This window comes from Fomitopsis serialis, assembly GCF_022376445.1.
Source record: "Fomitopsis serialis strain Sig1Antser10 chromosome Unknown B0H18scaffold_7, whole genome shotgun sequence".
Lineage (NCBI taxonomy): Eukaryota > Fungi > Basidiomycota > Agaricomycetes > Polyporales > Fomitopsidaceae > Fomitopsis > Fomitopsis serialis.
The window spans coordinates 677,462-694,411 of NW_025954967.1; the positions used below are offsets into that span (position 1 = coordinate 677,462).

Here is a 16,950-nt window from a genome sequence, read left to right on the forward strand (position 1 = left end):
TACAATTAGCCTTGGTCAAGTTGGGCGACACGAGTCAATAATCTGCCATATCCACACCATCTAAACGGACTCTTGCGGACATCACATACGACGCGATCACGTGATCACAGGACGCGACGGTCTCCACGCGTCACGGCAATGCGCATTGTACCGTGGTTCGTAGAGTAACAATTCGTTCACGACCAATATCTACAGGATTTGTTGCTTTGCACAATGCATGTCTGATCTCGGCCCCCTTCGTGTATACGGTGACAGAGGGTCTACCTCGGGCTCCAGTGCTAGACTTACGCATCGCAGATCAATGTAGCTACGAAGTACAGTCGATCCGTGTCGCAGCAACATGCAAGTTCGCATATATTTGCAGGAAGGACATCAGAGCTGTCCTGCGAACGTTACGCATAGGTCAGTGCTGCGTTGAGGATCAGACTACGCGTCCCTTCGATCAGGTTGCACTGCAACAAGAGGCTGGCAAGGCTGAACTCTAACGCACCACCCTACTCGCCGGCTTGTGGGTGTTCAGATCCCGTTGCTTCCTCCTCGACCATCGCATACCTCTGTTGCGCCGTCTCAACCAAATCGTGCACAACCGAAGCAAGCGGCGCTGAAGCAAGTCGAGATGGCTCCCATCCTGGCTTCGCCTGAAGTGCCTCAATCTACCGCCAACGTCTCCTCAAGCCTTCCTATAGTCTTCCAAGGCAACAAGCAGCTCTTGATCTACGTCGTCTCGGTGCTCGTGGCCGTCCTCCTCTTCCTGTCGGCCGGGGTCTACCTCCTGCGCCTCCGACTACGCCGCCGGCGTAACCAGCAATCCGGAGGTGTCGACGAAGAAACGGACCCGAAGCTTCTCGACACCCGCTCTGGAGTGAGCCACCGGCCGACGTTGTACCATGGGTGCTCCTCCAGCATGACACTGAGTGACAGCACTCCAAACGACAATGTCGAGAAGGGCGGGACTGGAGCTCTTCACCAAGCCCTGCTAACCTCGACGCCCAAGGGAGCTGAGTCCGCGCCGCCGGTACGTTCATAGCTCACCTCACTCTGCATCGTCAGTGTCGGCTGACACGGGCTGGAAGTCACTGTCGGTTTCAGTCACCGACTTTCCTCCTGCTGTACTGGAGAGCGGGGCTCACGGCGAGCCAAGCGGGCCTTCCTTCTTCAATAACGCGGGCCTTGCCACTGGAACGTCCGCCACGTCTGGCACACCTGTTCTGAACACGAAACGGGTGAGTACATCAGAACCGCGGCATCCGCACACAGCTAACACAAGCCTTCACAGACCAACGACACCTTCATTGCGGTTCAATCCGCGGAGATACCCCGTCCGTCAGTACCCAGAACAGATGTCCAACACGGAGGTCGCCAGAACACCACGAGTCTAGGGCCAGGCAAGAAGTCGCCCACAAAGGCCCCAGGGCTGATCGCGGAGAGAGCCTGCTTGACCGCCTCGACGCCATTCTCGCACAAGAGCCCACCTTTGTAACCCCTGAGGACCCAACACCGTTCCCATTCATCGCAGCAGATCCCACGCGCCGCAGCAGGGTGATGAGCATGCTCGACGAAATCATCGTGCAGGGGCCTCCGCCGCTCAGTCCAGCCTCGGAGTACGATTCGGATGCATCGAGCACCGACAGCCCGCTCCCGGCGACGCCTCCTGCCATCGTTGACGACCACGGCTTCCTGCCGCCGCTCGATCTCGCCTCGCTCCTGCGTCTGTCTTCGCCTGACCAGAGGCGCGTCGTTCTGCTCCTGGAGCCATCGCCCCCGCGCATGCAGGAGTACTTGGTCTGGCCCGTCAAGAAGACCTTGTCGAAGATCACCGGCCGCGGCGCTGTTCCTCCGCTGTCGCCCCCGCCATCGTCCTCGAGGACACCGACGTCGGCGAACCCCCGACGCAGACACCGGACTGCTCCTCGCTCTTCCACTTTGAGGTGTCTCCGGAGATGGACTACCTGCAGCCGCCTCCGCCCTCGTGGAACGCACCGAGTGAGGAGACGGTGCAGCCTGTGTACGTACCGAGAAGAATCGTGAGGCCGACCAGCGTTCGCGGGGCCACGCCGTTCCTGAAACCGAGGCGCTCTCAGCTTCGTGGCCAGCCGAGGCCTACAATTGGACTCGGTCTCTCTGTTGCCCAAGAGCACACGTCTCCGGCGATCGACGCAGGTGGTGTGCACCTGTCTGTTCCTCCTCGGGCGATCGCCGCGGCCAGACCCGCTCATAAGGTGGCGTCGCCATACACCTACTTCTGATTCCTCATGTTGTCTTGTCTTGTCCTGTTTCCTTGTCTTCCTCACGTCTTGCAAGCTTCATTTTCTTTTCTTTTTCGTCTCGCTGTCCTTGTTTTCGCATGCCGTCCTGCTCCTGTCTGTCGCCGCGTCTTAGCGAATCTACTACATTCAATCAGTATAATTGCCGCTTCGTCGGTGTACACAGCATCTTATAATTTCCCGTCGTCCGTCCTGAAGTCCATCATATTCAGCGACGCGCAGATGTCAATGTCATATCGTATATGAAATTCAATAACGTACATCCCAAGCATGAAGCTGCCCATCCCGAGGACGTGTCTCCGGCAGAGCCAATGGCAAACTTTCCGCTTACACGTGGTGTTCTGAGCGAGTAGCGGCGCAGAGCATTCCAGGGCTGGGCCTGCGAACGGCGCGATTGAGCAACGAAGTGCACAGATGGAGGAGACAGCATGAGAGGCGCACAGGGGACGCGTATCACGGCGAACAAACGCCCAGGTATAAGCGAATATATGGTACCACCCGATGGGTGCTGCCGACAGTATCTGAGTATAATGCGCAGGACGCGCCCTCTTGCTCCAAGACCAATGGGCGAGTCCTCGCGCTGTGGTGCCCAGGACGCAATGACAACGGGCGGGCCGCATTCTTGGTGCCAACGTCCAACCTCCCGCGTGAACGCCCCCATCGGTGGCGCCACCCTCCCCCGCCTCAGCCTCCAATGCGATCCACAAGCTGCACTCACAATCCACGTCCAGGAGATGCCGGTCATGGGAGAGGGGAGAGGGCTGACCTGGGTGGTCAAGTCGAGACCCGCGAAACAACTCGGGAAACGCCAACACATCGTCCTCCAGACCGACTCGCAACGCTCCGGGGTCGGGCGGCTCACATCCGTCGCGGAGATGCGCCGCCACTGGGTGCTGTTCACCGTCTCCGGCGGGCCCTACCCGTGCAACGTCCGCGTGCCCGTACCGTGGGCGGCCCTCGACGACCTCGAGAGCTTCACCCACGTCAAGCTGTACTTCACGCTGCCCACACTGCCCCGCCCGCACCCGGAGTTCGAGCGCATCCCGCTCTTCACGAACGACGAGGAGAATCCGTACGAGTTTGAGTTGGGCGAGGGCAGGGCCTTGGACGCGGAGCGACGATACGCTCGGATAACCAGTACCACGTTGGACATGGGGATGCAGTGTCCAGCCGAAGGCCTCCGATGAGAGCAGTCGTGCCTTCATCTGCGCCGTTGCACGAGTCTTAGCTATAGTTTGTAAAAAGCATCTGGAAGAGGGGTAGGCGGATAGTAGGAAGCGCAGGTCTGCAAATATTCGCGATGATGCTACGAGAAGTAAAACTTCACTCCTCTAGCCAATGGTTGCCCAAGTGTATGACATACCGATATATACGTGTCCTCCAGGTCGTCAGACTGGCTTGCTGTTTCACCAGTAACAGGGCCATAAGTGACGTTACAGTAATGGGTCAATCCAAGCTATAGCCGCTGACCAGTTGCTCCTCAGAAACATTCGCATAAAGTTGGTTGATCAAGCAATGTGTGACTGCGACAGAAGAGGAATGGCACGGCGAACATTGACCAGCTTGGAGTGGTAAGAGACGAAGCCCAGCCAACCCCAGCCACCAACAACTTGCCAGGTTTGGTCGTCTCGATGACGTAATCTTTCTCCGAGTCCCACTGCGCCGAGGACTGATCCAAGGCTGATCGAGACTGAGTACTGTACTGTCGCATACACCTGAATGACGCTCTTGCTTCCCCCGTTCATCAGTATCTACTATCCCTGCAGCAACTCCCGACTCAGCGGGTCTCACCGAGGCACGTTCGAACCCGATCAACAATTTTATATCCTCCAGCCATCGAGTCAGTCCGCCCCGCGCCGCCGGCATTCTGCTCTCCACAATTTGGCTCCGGATGACTTCTGTACACAACCCCCATCCGACACCTGCGCCGGCATCGTCGACGACACTCGTCGCAGAAGGTTAGATAGAGGGGAAGGTCAGATAGAGGTAGTGGAGACGTTGACAATCGTGAGTATCGTTCGTCTTCGCCGAGATCTCGAGCGCCGTTAAGGACCCTCATCGGAACCTTCTCCGCGCTATGTATACACCAGCGGATCTCGAGCCGTTTGCTTATCACATCCCTCGCTGCTTGTCCAGGACCATCGCGCACCTTTGCTATACTAGCTATCGCAAGCAAACTCAACGCCTCATGAGCAACGAAGAGAAATTTGACGCCGTTACGGACTCGGAGAAGGATGTCGGGTCACTCGCGGAAGGTTCGCACAACAATCAGCTTTTTGCGAAGACCCGGTGGAGTCGGCAGTTGCTGAGATGGGGGGTGGAGGAAAGAGGTGCGTGGTACGGCCACTGGCGCAGAACGCCCGAACTCACTGTTTGCAAGGCATCCTTCCCGTCCCTCCGGAAGAACGGACGGATAGACACTACAGCAAAGTCTTCTTTGTTTTCCTCTCCGCAAACTTCAACATCCTCTCGTGCGTTCTTGCCACGACTCGGTTCCGTGCCTCCCTCTAAGTCGGTACTTCAGATTCTCTGCCGGTACGCTGGGACCGATCGCATACGGGCTCGGACTCCGGGACACATGCCTGGTCATCCTCTTCTTCAACCTCCTAACGAACATCCCTCCGGCATACCTGTGTGTACGACCTCTTCTCCTTCGTGATCTTGATCTCATTCCGTCTTAGCGCGACGTTCGGCCCCAGGTTAGGCCTCCGGCAGATGTGTCAAGCACGTTACAGTTTCGGGTGCGTCATTCCAGTAAGTGTTTGTGATCGAACGCTCACAGCCAAATCCAGGTATTTTGGCGTTATATTATGAGCATATTTAACATGGCGACGGGGATGGGGTACAACATCTGAACTGCATTCTTGGAGGCCAAACATTATCAAGTGTATCGAGTGGACATCTTAGTTGGACGTGCGTTGCCTCCTCTCTCGAACGAAACACTGTGCTTACCGTGCTCTGTGCGCTAGGGTCGGAATTGTAATCATTGCCTAATCTCGCTCTTCGTACGATCCCATCTCTGACGATGCGTGTCTACTTGTCTGATAATTTGGTAACCACAGGTCTCCTTCTGTGGCTATAAGGTCCTCGTATGGTGCGTCCCTGCATGCATCGCGCTGTCGCTGCCGCTGACCTCGGAGTAGGTACGAGCGCCTGATGTGGATACCAGTGCTCGTCGCATACGTTGTCGCCGTCGGACTTGGGGGAAGCACCTCATCAACCCTCCGCCAGCAGAACCGGCGACCGCAGCCGACATCTTGAGTTTGCGTCGGTCATCGCGGGCTTTGTGATCAGCTATGGGCCGTGCAGCTCGACTACACGCTCTATTACACACCGGACGTCCAGCGTGAGTCCCTCGTAGTCGAGGCTATGGCTATCGCTTATAGACGCTTCAGTTGGAAGGTCTTCATGTACACTTACCTGGGTGAACGTCCCATCGTACGTCCCCCGGACACGTTTCCAAGCCGGCCCTGACTCGACCCGCAGATCACCCTCCAATGTCTCGGCGCCTCGTTCGCCGTGGCCGCGTCCACGGTGCCCGCGTGGAACGACGGGTATACCAACGGCAACGTCGGCGGGCTGCTCGAGGCGGTCCTCAGCCCCGTAGGCAACTTTGGCAAGTTCCTGACGGTCATGCTCGCGCTCAGCGCGACGGGGAACATCGCGATCACGCTCTACTCGTTCTGCATGTCCTTCCAGGTGTTCATCCCGCAGGCGACCTCGTCCCGCGGTACTTCTTCTCCGTGCTTGCCACCGCGATGTACGTCCTCCCTAGTTCCATGCGTATGTGCGTCGATCTGACGCCCGCGCAGCGTCATCCCGCTGTCGATCGTGGGCCAGCACAAGTTCTACGACACGCTGAGCAACTTCCTCGGGCTGATCGGCTACTGGACGAGCGCGTTTTGCGCCGTCGTGATCGTCGAGCACCTCGTCATCCGCCGCGGCGCCTTCGCGAACTACGACCTGCGCTGCTGGAACGACTACCGCGGCTGCCGCTCGGGCTCGCGGCCATCGGCGCGTGCCTGCTCGCGGTCGGGCTGATCGTGCCGTCGATGGGCCAGGTGTGGTTCGTCGGCCGTTCGCGCGGACGACGGGCGACATCGGGTTCGAGCTGGCGTTCGTGGCGACGGCGCTGTTTTATGTCCCGTTGAGGATGCTGGAGTTGAGGTTTAGGGAGTTGGTGTAGGGTGAGGTTTAGCTGGTGTGTGTGCGGCAGATCATCTAGAAGTACTCAATCGAGACTGTGCTTATATGGAAACTGGATAGCCATGAAATATGCGTAAATCGCTCAAAGGGTTCGAGTTCTTCGGATCTTCCATCGTTTCTTTCATTGGGCGACGTAGCGTGACGTTATCTGGCACATGTTTGTGACAGACCGTGTAGTCGCCGCTCAGCGCTCAGCGCTCAGCCCAGAGTCCCACAACTCCGCCTCCACTTCCAGTCTGTACCTGCATTAAACGGTTACCCAAGCTTATCTCTTGTGATCGCTGTACGTTCTGGCTGTGATTAGAGACACATGAATTCGGCAGCAACGGTATTGCTCCGTGCTTTTCGATGTCAGTCGTGTGCTAGGTATGTCACGGCGCCGGCTCTTCCACCACTGCTATGCTTACACGTCATTCTGCTTCAAGTCAGTGTGGTACTATGATACGCAAGGCTTTCTGAGCTCGGTCCGTCACCGAGGTTCGTCGTGCCGGGCTTGATGGCAGTATCACTGTCCCATGCTACATGGAATCCCGCAGGCCTTGTCTCATCCCATTGAATACCAGTCGACCGACCTAGTCTCACTGTTTCCCGCATGCTGATTGCACGTTTTCTATCGGCGTCTGGCAGGAGTCCATGATGGAAATTAGCCCAGCTTGAGTACGTTCGAGCGCTCATCGAGGTGGATCTTGCCTTGAGGCTTCAAGCTTTACAGCACTTATGAAGCCCGACACTGTGGCATTCGAGCATTGGGTCCCAGGACGTCAACGATCAGCGCTGCAGCATACAATCTCCCATGAAACATCGTCATCCCCACTGGCGCCGGAATCCGAGTTTGTCGATGTTCTCGTCGTCGGCGGCGGACCTACCGCCCTTGTCATCGCCCTGATGCTCATCAGGAATGGCGTACGAGCTTTGGTAGTAGGTGTGTGCTCTATGCTTATGTGCGGATCAACCCCTCACATCGCTGCCTGTCGTTCCTCCAGAACAACATGCCAGAGATCAGCAGACTCTGTATGGCCGCGCTTGCGTCCTCTATCCGCGATCGCTGGAGCTCTTGGACATGATCGGTGTGTACGATAGAATAGCTGATATTGGTTTCATAAGTCGGTATGTACGTTATTTCAAGCTGCCAGGGGGTATTTGATCCCTTGTGTAGGGGATCAGTCACCGTGAAAGACGGTCAGGCCACGGCTTCGCGAGGCTGGGGTTGGGTGAAGAAAGCAGTCGCCGGCAAGACCTATTTCGACTTCTGGTGCGTACATGGGTGCCTCACCATGATACTCGAAGTGATTGGGCACAGCATGTGTATCCGTCAGCGATCGTAGAAGACGCGATGCTCAGTGCAATCACGGAGCTGAACGAAGATGCTGTCCGACCATCCGTCAAGCTTATGGACTACAGCGTCGATGAATCATCTGAACACCCCATCGCAGCTACCCTTCAATTAAAAGAAGGCCAGTTGGTCCATGTGCACTGGTGAGTGCGACGTGAGGTCGTTGGCTAAATTAGTGCTCACCAACTGTGTTGTGTGTAGCAAGTATCTGTCGGCGCCGATGGTGGCCGGTCCACCGTTCGCGCCCTCAGTGATATCGCCTTCCCCGGCGTGTCTTCCCCTCACAAATGGGTTCGGCTCGACGCTATTGTCAAGACGGACTTGCCTCACCGCCGCGGCGTCGCCGTCTCCATCGAGACAAAAGAACACGGAAATGTTCTCTGGATTCCGATAGACAACGGCAGGACGCGCATCGGCTTCGTGCTCAAGGACGAGTTGTACCGTGACGGTGTCGATGGAATGGGTGTCACGGCTGACGTTGTGATGGAGGAGGCGAAGAAAGCCCTGCAGCCCAATTCATTGGAGTTCCTCCAGCTGGACTGGTGGACCGTGTATGCCGTAGGCCAGCGCGTGGCGGAGCAGTTCAAGAAAGGTCGTGTGTTCTTGGCAGGAGATGCTGCCCACACACATTCGTCTGGCTCAGGTCAGGTGAGTATGTGCTGAATCTTTGCAGTGCACTGTATACCGCTGTTCCGAGGCAGCTGATCTAGCGAATTCCCGCAGGGCATGAATACGGGTATACAAGATGCTACGAACCTCGCCTGGAAGCTGCCGGCGTCGTGAAAGGTGGTACAAGGAGGAATCCTGGAGGTCTACGACTCCGAGCGTCGTGCATCAGCCCAGCACCTCATCGAGCTTGATAAGGAAACCTCATCCCTCATCTCAGGCAAGATTCCCGCACGATTCAACGCACTGCCGGACGCCAATGTCAATGACTACCTGTACAATGTCTTTGAAGAGAGTGCGGCCTTCAACGTCGGTCTAGGGATCTCGTACCCCGAGAATCTACTCAACCAGACCTACCCAGGCCCAGGCAATGGCCCTTCCGCGACGGTTTCGGTGGGTCACCGTGGTCCTGACGCGGCACTCTTCCGTCCCGGCGCAAAGCTCCCGCGCAGGCTACATGAACTCACCGCGTCGGCCGGGAACAGGTTTACCATTCTCGTATTCGCGGGAGCAGTACGCCCTGTGGATGATTTCATGAAGCTCGATGAGACAAGTGCCGCGAGGTATCGGGAGCTCAGACAACATGTTGACTCTGAGGCGTCGTTTACGCGCACCCTGGCGGATGTCTTCGTTTTCCTGTCCATCGTGCGAAGCGAAGGAGTCTTGCAGCCTGCGGAGGCCCTCGGAGTCTCTCCTCTTGGGAAAATGGCCTACGACCACTCGGGCGACGCGTACGACAAGTACGGTGTGCGAGCTGCAGAGGGCGCTCTAGTGGTGCTCCGACCCGACGGTATCGTGGGCTTCGTTGCACCTCTTGACATGGACGGCATGCAAGCCGTGGGTCGGTACTTCCAGACTTTTGTCAACGGCAGAGCGATCCGCCAGCAGGCTATGTCGCGAGATATCGGGCACTGGCATGCCATCGGTGAGATGTCGGTGGAGGGTCAGGAGGAATCCACGAGGCTTGTGTAACAGTAGCGGCGAGTGGTCAGTCTCTAGGCTTGATAGGCTACGTTCGCCTACTATGTAGTAGGCCCATCATGTTGGTATCCATACGGGGATCTTGAACGAACATTAGGTCGGATGGACGAATAGCGGCAGGTCGCGCCACCCTAAGTACACACCGAACATACTACTGAGTCCGTCTCATCAAAGCGATACTTCAAGCTGATGTTTCAGCATGTATACATGCTGTTCGATGAACAGCAGTGCTTGGAAGATGGCGAGCCGGTTTGGGATGCTCATCGGCAGCTCGCATGCCATTCTCCTGACTGGTGCACTGATGAACTTCCAGTTGAACTGCTTGATGGATTGCGAGTACTCGATGGCTGGAAAATTGATGTCCACCCAGAAGAGCCGCCTGCTGTAGAGAACGCTGAAGGCGAAGAACTTCTTGTCCAGTTGGACTGCGGCGTCCGCCTCCGTGAGCTTGCGATCGACCCTCCACCCTTGTTTCTTGCAATGTTGCACAGCGAGAAGGGTCATAGTCTGGTGCAGCACTTCAGTCATGTGTCGCCGTGCAGTCATGACAGCACCGGCAGGCATATCGGTATCGCCAAGGAGGAAAACCGCCAGAGGTAGGCAGCCATGACGAGTAACCATGTCCCTGTCAGTCCAATAACCCTCAGCACGCGTCAACAGTTGCCAGGGTCGACATAGTCATACCGTTTCACCAGTCGTGGTATGGCAGTCCAATACGGATAATGCGGGCCGAAAATCCTCAGGATCGCGTCTCCGATGAGGCATTCAGAAGCCAATTCGCGAGCCAGTTGTTGGGAACGAGCACAACAATGGACAAGACTTAGTATCCCACATATCTGCTCCTCGGTCCAATCATCTCGACTGAATAGGCGTGGCACATATTCCGGGTAATCTTCAGGTGTACCAAGGCCCAGCCACGACTTATTCATGGTATTACCATTGAAGAACTCCATAGCCAACTGCACCCGTGCTAGTGTTACTTGAAGAGCATTTTGGTTGAAAAGCCGTGCGAACACATCATTCTGTATACATCGCAGCCACTATGAGTTGTACTGCAGTGCATTCAATAGTCTGACAAACTCACCTTATCTCTGAACCGATGTGGTACAGGTATTGGTCCTATCTTGGCTAATATCATATCGGATTCCAGGAATCCCTTCTTCGCTTGCCTGAAATACTTGGACAGCGCAGATGCACACTCTGGCGAGCTCCATGCGAAGTCTTCGAACTCCCAATTGACGGCGAGGGCCACAGTATCGCGCCTTGCACCTGTCGCTGGAACCATAGGAAGATGCCTGCGACCTCAATTGAGTGATGGATTCAGTCATCAGAGTAAAAATCGTGACGTACTGAGTGTCCTCGAGATCGCGCATGGCTTTGAAATGACCATCTACGTTCGAAGGACGAGCTGACATCAGCGTTGGCGTGGTAGCAACGGTGTTGTGTCGGAGTGAATTGCTTCTGGAACGAACATGTAGAGTTACCACAGTGTCCTCGTCGTGACCGGAGTTAAGGGGATGCGCTTCTGCAATGACATGTGTTGCACTACCCAAGACGAAATATATTCGTAAGTAGATGCATATCACGTTGCACATCGCGGCAGACATTACCTCTCCAGAGTTTCCCTCTCCCTTTCCATACGAGCCTCTTCTGATTGCAACAACCAGGATTGAACAACGGGTTTAACCCGCTCGATTTCTGCTCCGAAGAAATCTGGTCTCGCGGAACCATACAGAGACGGCGGGTCGCTCGCTTGCGAATCATGCGACTGTGATCCACTCGACTGCGATTCACTCGACTGCGAACCACTCGACTGCGAACTGTCCGACTGCGAACTGCCCGACTGCGAGGTCATCGCGGGTTGACGCGGACGGGAGGCGGTGTTTCGTACCTGACTCGGATATCAGGCAGACCCTCGAGTAAGCCTTGCATAACTGACTCGTGCGCTGTCAGGACATGTTCCGGCCATTGGACATGTTCTAGCAGCGTCGCCAAACGGAAGATGTGGTGCTGACAAGAGAGTAGGGCCAGTGCGACTCTATAGCGGCCACGAACGAATTCAGCGACACCCCCGACACATCGGCAGGGGAAGGGAAGGGTGTCCAAGAGCAAAGATAGATACCGATGGCGGTTGCCCGTGATATAGGGGATGTGCGCTACGAAGTGAATCCATTCCGAGTCGTAGATGATGCCCATAGACATGGCACAAGCTGGGAGCATCGTCGCGTTTGAATGAGCAGCCATATCTTCACAGGATGGCGCAGCCCCATTGTTGTTCCGAGAATCCGACCACGATTGGACTATGGATGCCAAACTCAATTCACTCGAGAGTGCGAGGTTACGACGCGTCTGTAGCAGATCTTCTCTCTCCGAGTTCGGATCGTCGTCGTCAGGCCACCGTGCGGGACCCTTCATGCAGAGCACAACCGCTGGATTGAGAGCACTAATGGGTGTATAGGCGAGATGTTCTAGGGATGCCGACGTCGACGGGCCTATCGGATAGTAAATGATGGCACAATCAATGGACCCTATTGAATCCTGTGCGTGCTGAACGTCCAGGATCCCCAGGGCTTCCCTGGCGATCGTACTCAGAGTCAGTTGCTACTGGTCTACATTTTAGACATTACATACCTGCGGACGTAGGCGCAAGGTACGCCATCCAAAGCCATGGCGATTGTATGCTCGGCCAAGATCTCTGAGCCTTGATATTGCAACACTTGTGCCACTTGGTGAAGCGACATGTGGGTATTATGAAGCACGGAGTCATCGTCTTGTCTGAGGTATTCCCGGTCTTCAGGGTTCATGTGGCGCTCGGCGGCAAGGGAAAATTGCGGTGGTGTATCATGATCTGCACGATTGATCAATTCTTCGTCGGTCAAGAGACGGAGGCCCTCTGAAATGCAGCCGAGATGGAGACGGACGACAGCCCTGCTATACTCTCTTGTACGAGTCGGAGAGTAACAGATACCCGCCTTTACCTCGTTCTGATGACCGTACAGCTGATCAGCAATGCATCATGAATTTTGAACAGGCTCGGACTCACCAACATCCAAGTGGATGGTACGTCAAGCGTCTCAGGCTGGTTCCATGACGACTTCAAGACGTGCAAGTAATCAAAGTGATGATGGAGCTGCGTTCGAAGAGTCTGGTCCAAAGAATCGTTTGACCAGATCGAAGCGAAGGTCCAATCCAAAGGCGCCATGACTGTATTGAACTTGCGGTATCAGGTAGCGAATCGAGTTTCATGCGAGCAGAGAGAACGTGGAGACTCACCACCAGTGGTGCCAGCGAAAATATATGGTGCGTGAATTATGAATTTAAAAAGGATGTGCGCGGTGTTGCCTGCGCCAGTGGTACATATGACTCACTGCAATGCTGGTGGCAGGTTCACTCAGACGTGCCTTGGCAATGGACGTGCCGCAGTATTTTGCTCTTGAGAGTCTTCTGAATCTCCGCGCTCGCTTCGTACGTGCGAGCCGGCGTCAAGCACGGCTCCTTGACGGCACCCACATGCACAACTTCAAGAAGTCTGAACTTGGTCCATGACATTCCAACTCTGCTACCTCCGTACTCGACATGGCTATATTCGCAGTGCAACAGATCTTCTCATTAATTAAGACAGCCTGGGCGTGAAACTGAAAGGAGCGGCAGAACTTAGTAGAAGGGCGAGACGTGCGTGGCTGTCTACCGTGTTTACTGGTGGAATGAGCTAATGGTGATAGCTTAATGAAGGACCCAAAACGCACGTCGCTGCTATTCTCAAGCAGTAGTACGAGTATTCGCGTGCTGGGCGTCACTTTTGAATAGGCAGCGTGTAGCCGAGGGTATGTCAGTGGTCACGATGCCAGTCTTCGCCTCTGTATTTGAACATCAACGCTCGTCGCCAAACCGAGATCCGTCTCTGGCTCACAATCATCTCTTTCATCGCATAACCTGGCGTTCGTCCTCACCCGTATAGACATTAGCGGCGGTTGCGACCATCTCACATGCCACTACCAAAGTGGACTTTCGCTTCAATTGAGTCGCTGGATTCTCTGGATGATGCAGTGCAAGGGCGTTGTCAGCATCAGATCGGATACATAGAGAGCTTTAGGGCCTATTACCGACAGACAAGGCTGGAAATTCCCCAAGTCTGGATGGTACCGGAACTACCGGTATGTATCCGAGTCAATTTGACCTCGACACCCATCTGCGAAATGATTAAGTCTGATTATCCCGGCGGATGCAACAGATACAACGGGAGGCAAGTATAGCCTTCGAGTGGACGGAGGAAAGACAGTTCAATTTGGAGCTCCTCCTTGGTCAACTCCGTCATATCCCGGACGAACTTGTCTATGTAACGGACGAAGAGCTCTTTCAACGACTGCCTTGCGATCCCGCAGCGCCGCTTAGCTTCTGTCTATCTGCTGAACGTCATAAGCACACGCGTTATTACGATCACGACGGGGCAGAGGAAGCGGTCTGCAAAACACATATGTCACTGTACCAAGTGACCCAAGTGCTGCAGTACCGGGACTCGGAAACCGTGGCCGAGCACGCTATTGCGACAGCATTCGACGGTATTCCTGGTGCCTATGTTCGAAGGTGAGTCCCATTTGAAGCCATTCGCCTTCCCTTCTCAACACAGTTCAGGCAGAATCTCGGCGTGATGGGACTCAATGACACTCTCGCTGAGGACATCGGGTCCATCGACTGCGTCGTTCTGTTCTATCCTACAGGACCATCTACACCGAGATCTATGGAGCAGCTTGCCTATACGCCTATCAGTGCCGTTAACCCAGCTCTTCTTCTGTGTGCAAAGGGTCCAGCACGGTGGCCTGACAAGTACGAAGACTCCACTGAGGAACTTCCGTCGATTTTACGCAACCTCGCTGGTTTGGCCGAAGTAAGTCTAGCTTCAATGGTGCACGCGCGCCCCACAACCGCAAATACACAAGAGGAGGATCCACAGGACTTCCTGCTGACGATGGGCCTGGTATATGACTCGGAATACATCCGCCTGGTGGCGCACATTCCGTATGCCGTCGCAAATGGCTACAAGTATCTATCATTGCTGTTTGACACACTCCCATTCCCGTGTCGATGTGTCGGGGGCGCCAGCGAATTCGTCCGAGGGCGTTATCGAGTCGCGCTTGCGTTGCTGTCTATGCAGCAGCACATCTTCCGCATGGCAACCCACCTGGACAGCGTCAAGCTCCCAGAGAGCCTTCGAGAGGCTCAGCGGTCAGTCATGCACGATCTGCTTGTGGACAGATTTGCGGAAACTCGCATGGAACTCGATACACCGACCCCGACGGACGTGTCAGACGAAGAGTTAGACGACCGCATCGACACTCGAGGTCGTCCCGGTTCAGACACGTTTCAAGCTTACGAGCGTAGCATCGAGCGCGTAAAACCTGTTGTTCACGCCTGGATACTCGGGCAGCATGTAGGACAACAATCTGCGGGTGAAGGGTAAGCTATTTGTCACGTCGACTATGATGGCTTCTCACTAAAGCCATAGGTTTGATCCACCGCCGAGCCACGTCAGTCCAAAGATAGCGTCGGAGAACGCTCGCGAGAACATCCAATATACACCCATACCTCCCATCGATCGGCGTCGCGGGGGTCTGCATGTGGATATAGCTCAGCCGAAACAGGTCGCAGAACATGTACGGAATGTGTTGAGTCTCGCTCAACTCGAGTGTGAGAATCTGTAGGAGTTGTCCAATTGTCTTGCGTGTGCATGTGAGATTCATGAAGTCCTTCGTGCAGCCCTCCCGACGTCATTCTTGGCTCGACAACATTGAGTAGTATCTGGGAATACAAGGAGTTGGATTGGGAGAGTCCGCATAATCGGGACGCCAGCTGGTATTCTCTCGCTAAGCGGTATTGGTCAGAATCCTGGGGCTACGTGGATACAACCTTCATTCAAAGAGGCGTACACCCGGTACCAGTCCCATCCGACTACCAAGAGGTATGGTCCCGCGAATGTGTATGCAGCATTGCACTGACGATACCCATATTAGACATCTGTCTTGGCAGGCAAGGCTATGCCTGCGGACAATGCCTCTCAATTGACGACAAATCTCATGAAAGTTATCATGGCTTTCTTCCATCGACGTGCCGTCAGCATGCGCACTACCTTGGGACGCGCGTGGCTAGAGGTGTTCGACGGGTCCCATGAGTATCATGCGCACGTACCCAGGCTTTACGTTCGGAGTGACGTGACAGATGAACAGAAGGCCAGCCTCCTGCCTTTGTTTTATCCGTGTTCTCTGTCCCAACAGCTCGCTCGAGAACTCGCGTCAGAAAGGCTCATCGGGGAGACGATTGAGCAAATGCTCGGACCGCAATCCAAGTTTTGGACCTTCATAAGCTCGACAGGGTACGTCTGGTCTTGCTGCTCTTTCAGTCCCGCGGACACTGATGCATTGTCGCCGGGTCAATCAGGGTCCCAGCTGTCAGAAGTGACTGCATCCCACTGGCTGTTGTTCTCCACGGCGATCCTGATATGAAAGGCGACGACGTGATGGCCGCACGCAAGCTCATGACTCGAGCACTTCACGGGACATTGACGTTGCTTACTATGCGACATTACAAGAATCAAGGCTGGGATTTTGACCGCCGTTTGACCCAAGCAGATGCGCGTGTCCAGCTAGACGAACAGTATCTCGTGTTCAGCGTGCTCTATAGCAGGCAGCTATTTGAGATTGACATCAACTTCCCAGTGCTCGCGTGGGACAAGAAGATGGAACGAAGCAAATGGACCTTCGTCAACGCCCCGGTGATGAACAAGGAATGCACACAGCCTATGTACATGCACTACAAGGTGGACCTCTTTCATGCGCTCTTATACATTGAACAGCATATCTACTTGTTGAGCAATTGGCTCGGACTCGGTCGAACTTGAAGGAGAGAGCCCATTCAGCTGTCTCATGGAAGGTCATGGTACAGCCGACGCGCAGTCTCGTGGAACAGGATGGGATGGGCCGACGCCGGCCGACCGCGACTGTCTCACGGAAGGCAATCGGGTCGGCCGAGGGCAAGGCGGGCAAAGCGGGCAAGGCGGCGCGTGGGACTATTGGCTCTCAAGACGGATTGGTTCACTACCCAACGCAGCTCGATACAAAAATGGACCATACGTTAGTAGAAATGAATCAAATTAGTGACTGCCAAACATTCTTGTCCAGCCGACGATTGTGTCTCCCCCATGACGATGCACTACCCGACTGTGGGCTGGAGATGGTTTGCGGCCGACCACCGTCTTAGTTCACCCGACCATTCCGTCTCACCCATACCAATACGCCCACCGACCGTCGGCTGGTGAAATGAGTCCAGCAGATGCCCGTCTTAGAGCACTCGACCGTTTAGTCTCACCCATACCAATCCATCCACCGACCGTCGGCCAGAGATGGTATGCAGCCGATTCCCGTCTTAGCCCAGCCGACCATCTTGTCTCATCCATACCAATCCATCCACCGACCGTCGGCCAGTGAGTGTGTCCGGCCGATGCCTGTC

General features: G+C 55.3%; 6 protein-coding genes across 6 annotated transcripts; 5 read left to right on the plus strand and 1 right to left on the minus strand.

The window, feature by feature from the left end:
• Positions 1 to 167: 167 nt before the first annotated feature.
• B0H18DRAFT_1101977 (uncharacterized protein) lies at positions 168 to 2,246 on the plus strand (the record flags this gene model as incomplete). Its single annotated transcript, XM_048032537.1, has 4 exons — positions 168 to 1,015; positions 1,074 to 1,223; positions 1,258 to 1,708; positions 1,729 to 2,246. Exons 1-4 carry the CDS (start codon positions 617 to 619, stop codon positions 2,244 to 2,246), a joined length of 1,518 nt encoding a protein of 505 aa, XP_047898180.1. The 5' UTR covers positions 168 to 616.
• A 616-nt stretch (positions 2,247 to 2,862) lies between these two features.
• Positions 2,863 to 3,875, plus strand: B0H18DRAFT_982861 (uncharacterized protein; the record flags this gene model as incomplete). The annotated part of the gene is made up of 3 exons (XM_048044564.1): positions 2,863 to 2,972; positions 3,031 to 3,570; positions 3,628 to 3,875. Coding segments are annotated over 2 exons (478 nt in total), but the record flags the coding sequence as incomplete, so codon positions are not given.
• A 664-nt stretch (positions 3,876 to 4,539) lies between these two features.
• On the plus strand, positions 4,540 to 6,454 carry B0H18DRAFT_982868 (uncharacterized protein). Its single transcript, XM_048044565.1, has 11 exons — positions 4,540 to 4,594; positions 4,645 to 4,896; positions 4,946 to 5,005; positions 5,080 to 5,106; positions 5,434 to 5,531; positions 5,559 to 5,610; positions 5,651 to 5,702; positions 5,751 to 5,994; positions 6,040 to 6,055; positions 6,077 to 6,282; positions 6,326 to 6,454. The coding sequence occupies exons 3-11, from the start codon at positions 4,980 to 4,982 to the stop codon at positions 6,448 to 6,450; spliced, it is 846 nt and encodes a 281-aa protein (XP_047898182.1). The 5' UTR covers positions 4,540 to 4,594; positions 4,645 to 4,896; positions 4,946 to 4,979; the 3' UTR covers positions 6,451 to 6,454.
• Positions 6,455 to 7,453: 999 nt separating this feature from the next.
• Positions 7,454 to 9,582, plus strand: B0H18DRAFT_982874 (FAD binding domain-containing protein). The gene is made up of 6 exons (XM_048044566.1): positions 7,454 to 7,722; positions 7,771 to 7,791; positions 7,812 to 7,938; positions 8,005 to 8,451; positions 8,527 to 8,539; positions 8,600 to 9,582. The coding sequence occupies exons 1-6, from the start codon at positions 7,580 to 7,582 to the stop codon at positions 9,439 to 9,441; spliced, it is 1,593 nt and encodes a 530-aa protein (XP_047898183.1). The 5' UTR covers positions 7,454 to 7,579; the 3' UTR covers positions 9,442 to 9,582.
• A 521-nt stretch (positions 9,583 to 10,103) lies between these two features.
• Positions 10,104 to 12,652, minus strand: B0H18DRAFT_951871 (uncharacterized protein; the record flags this gene model as incomplete). The annotated part of the gene is made up of 7 exons (XM_048042053.1): positions 10,104 to 10,472; positions 10,535 to 10,745; positions 10,801 to 10,995; positions 11,061 to 11,285; positions 11,342 to 12,025; positions 12,082 to 12,449; positions 12,494 to 12,652. The coding sequence occupies 7 exons, from the start codon at positions 12,650 to 12,652 to the stop codon at positions 10,104 to 10,106; spliced, it is 2,211 nt and encodes a 736-aa protein (XP_047898184.1).
• A 635-nt stretch (positions 12,653 to 13,287) lies between these two features.
• Positions 13,288 to 16,348, plus strand: B0H18DRAFT_1208033 (uncharacterized protein). Its single transcript, XM_048036249.1, has 7 exons — positions 13,288 to 13,604; positions 13,682 to 14,034; positions 14,083 to 14,904; positions 14,954 to 15,145; positions 15,205 to 15,406; positions 15,459 to 15,817; positions 15,883 to 16,348. The coding sequence occupies exons 1-7, from the start codon at positions 13,437 to 13,439 to the stop codon at positions 16,340 to 16,342; spliced, it is 2,556 nt and encodes an 851-aa protein (XP_047898185.1). The 5' UTR covers positions 13,288 to 13,436; the 3' UTR covers positions 16,343 to 16,348.
• The last annotated feature ends 602 nt before the right edge of the window (positions 16,349 to 16,950 follow it).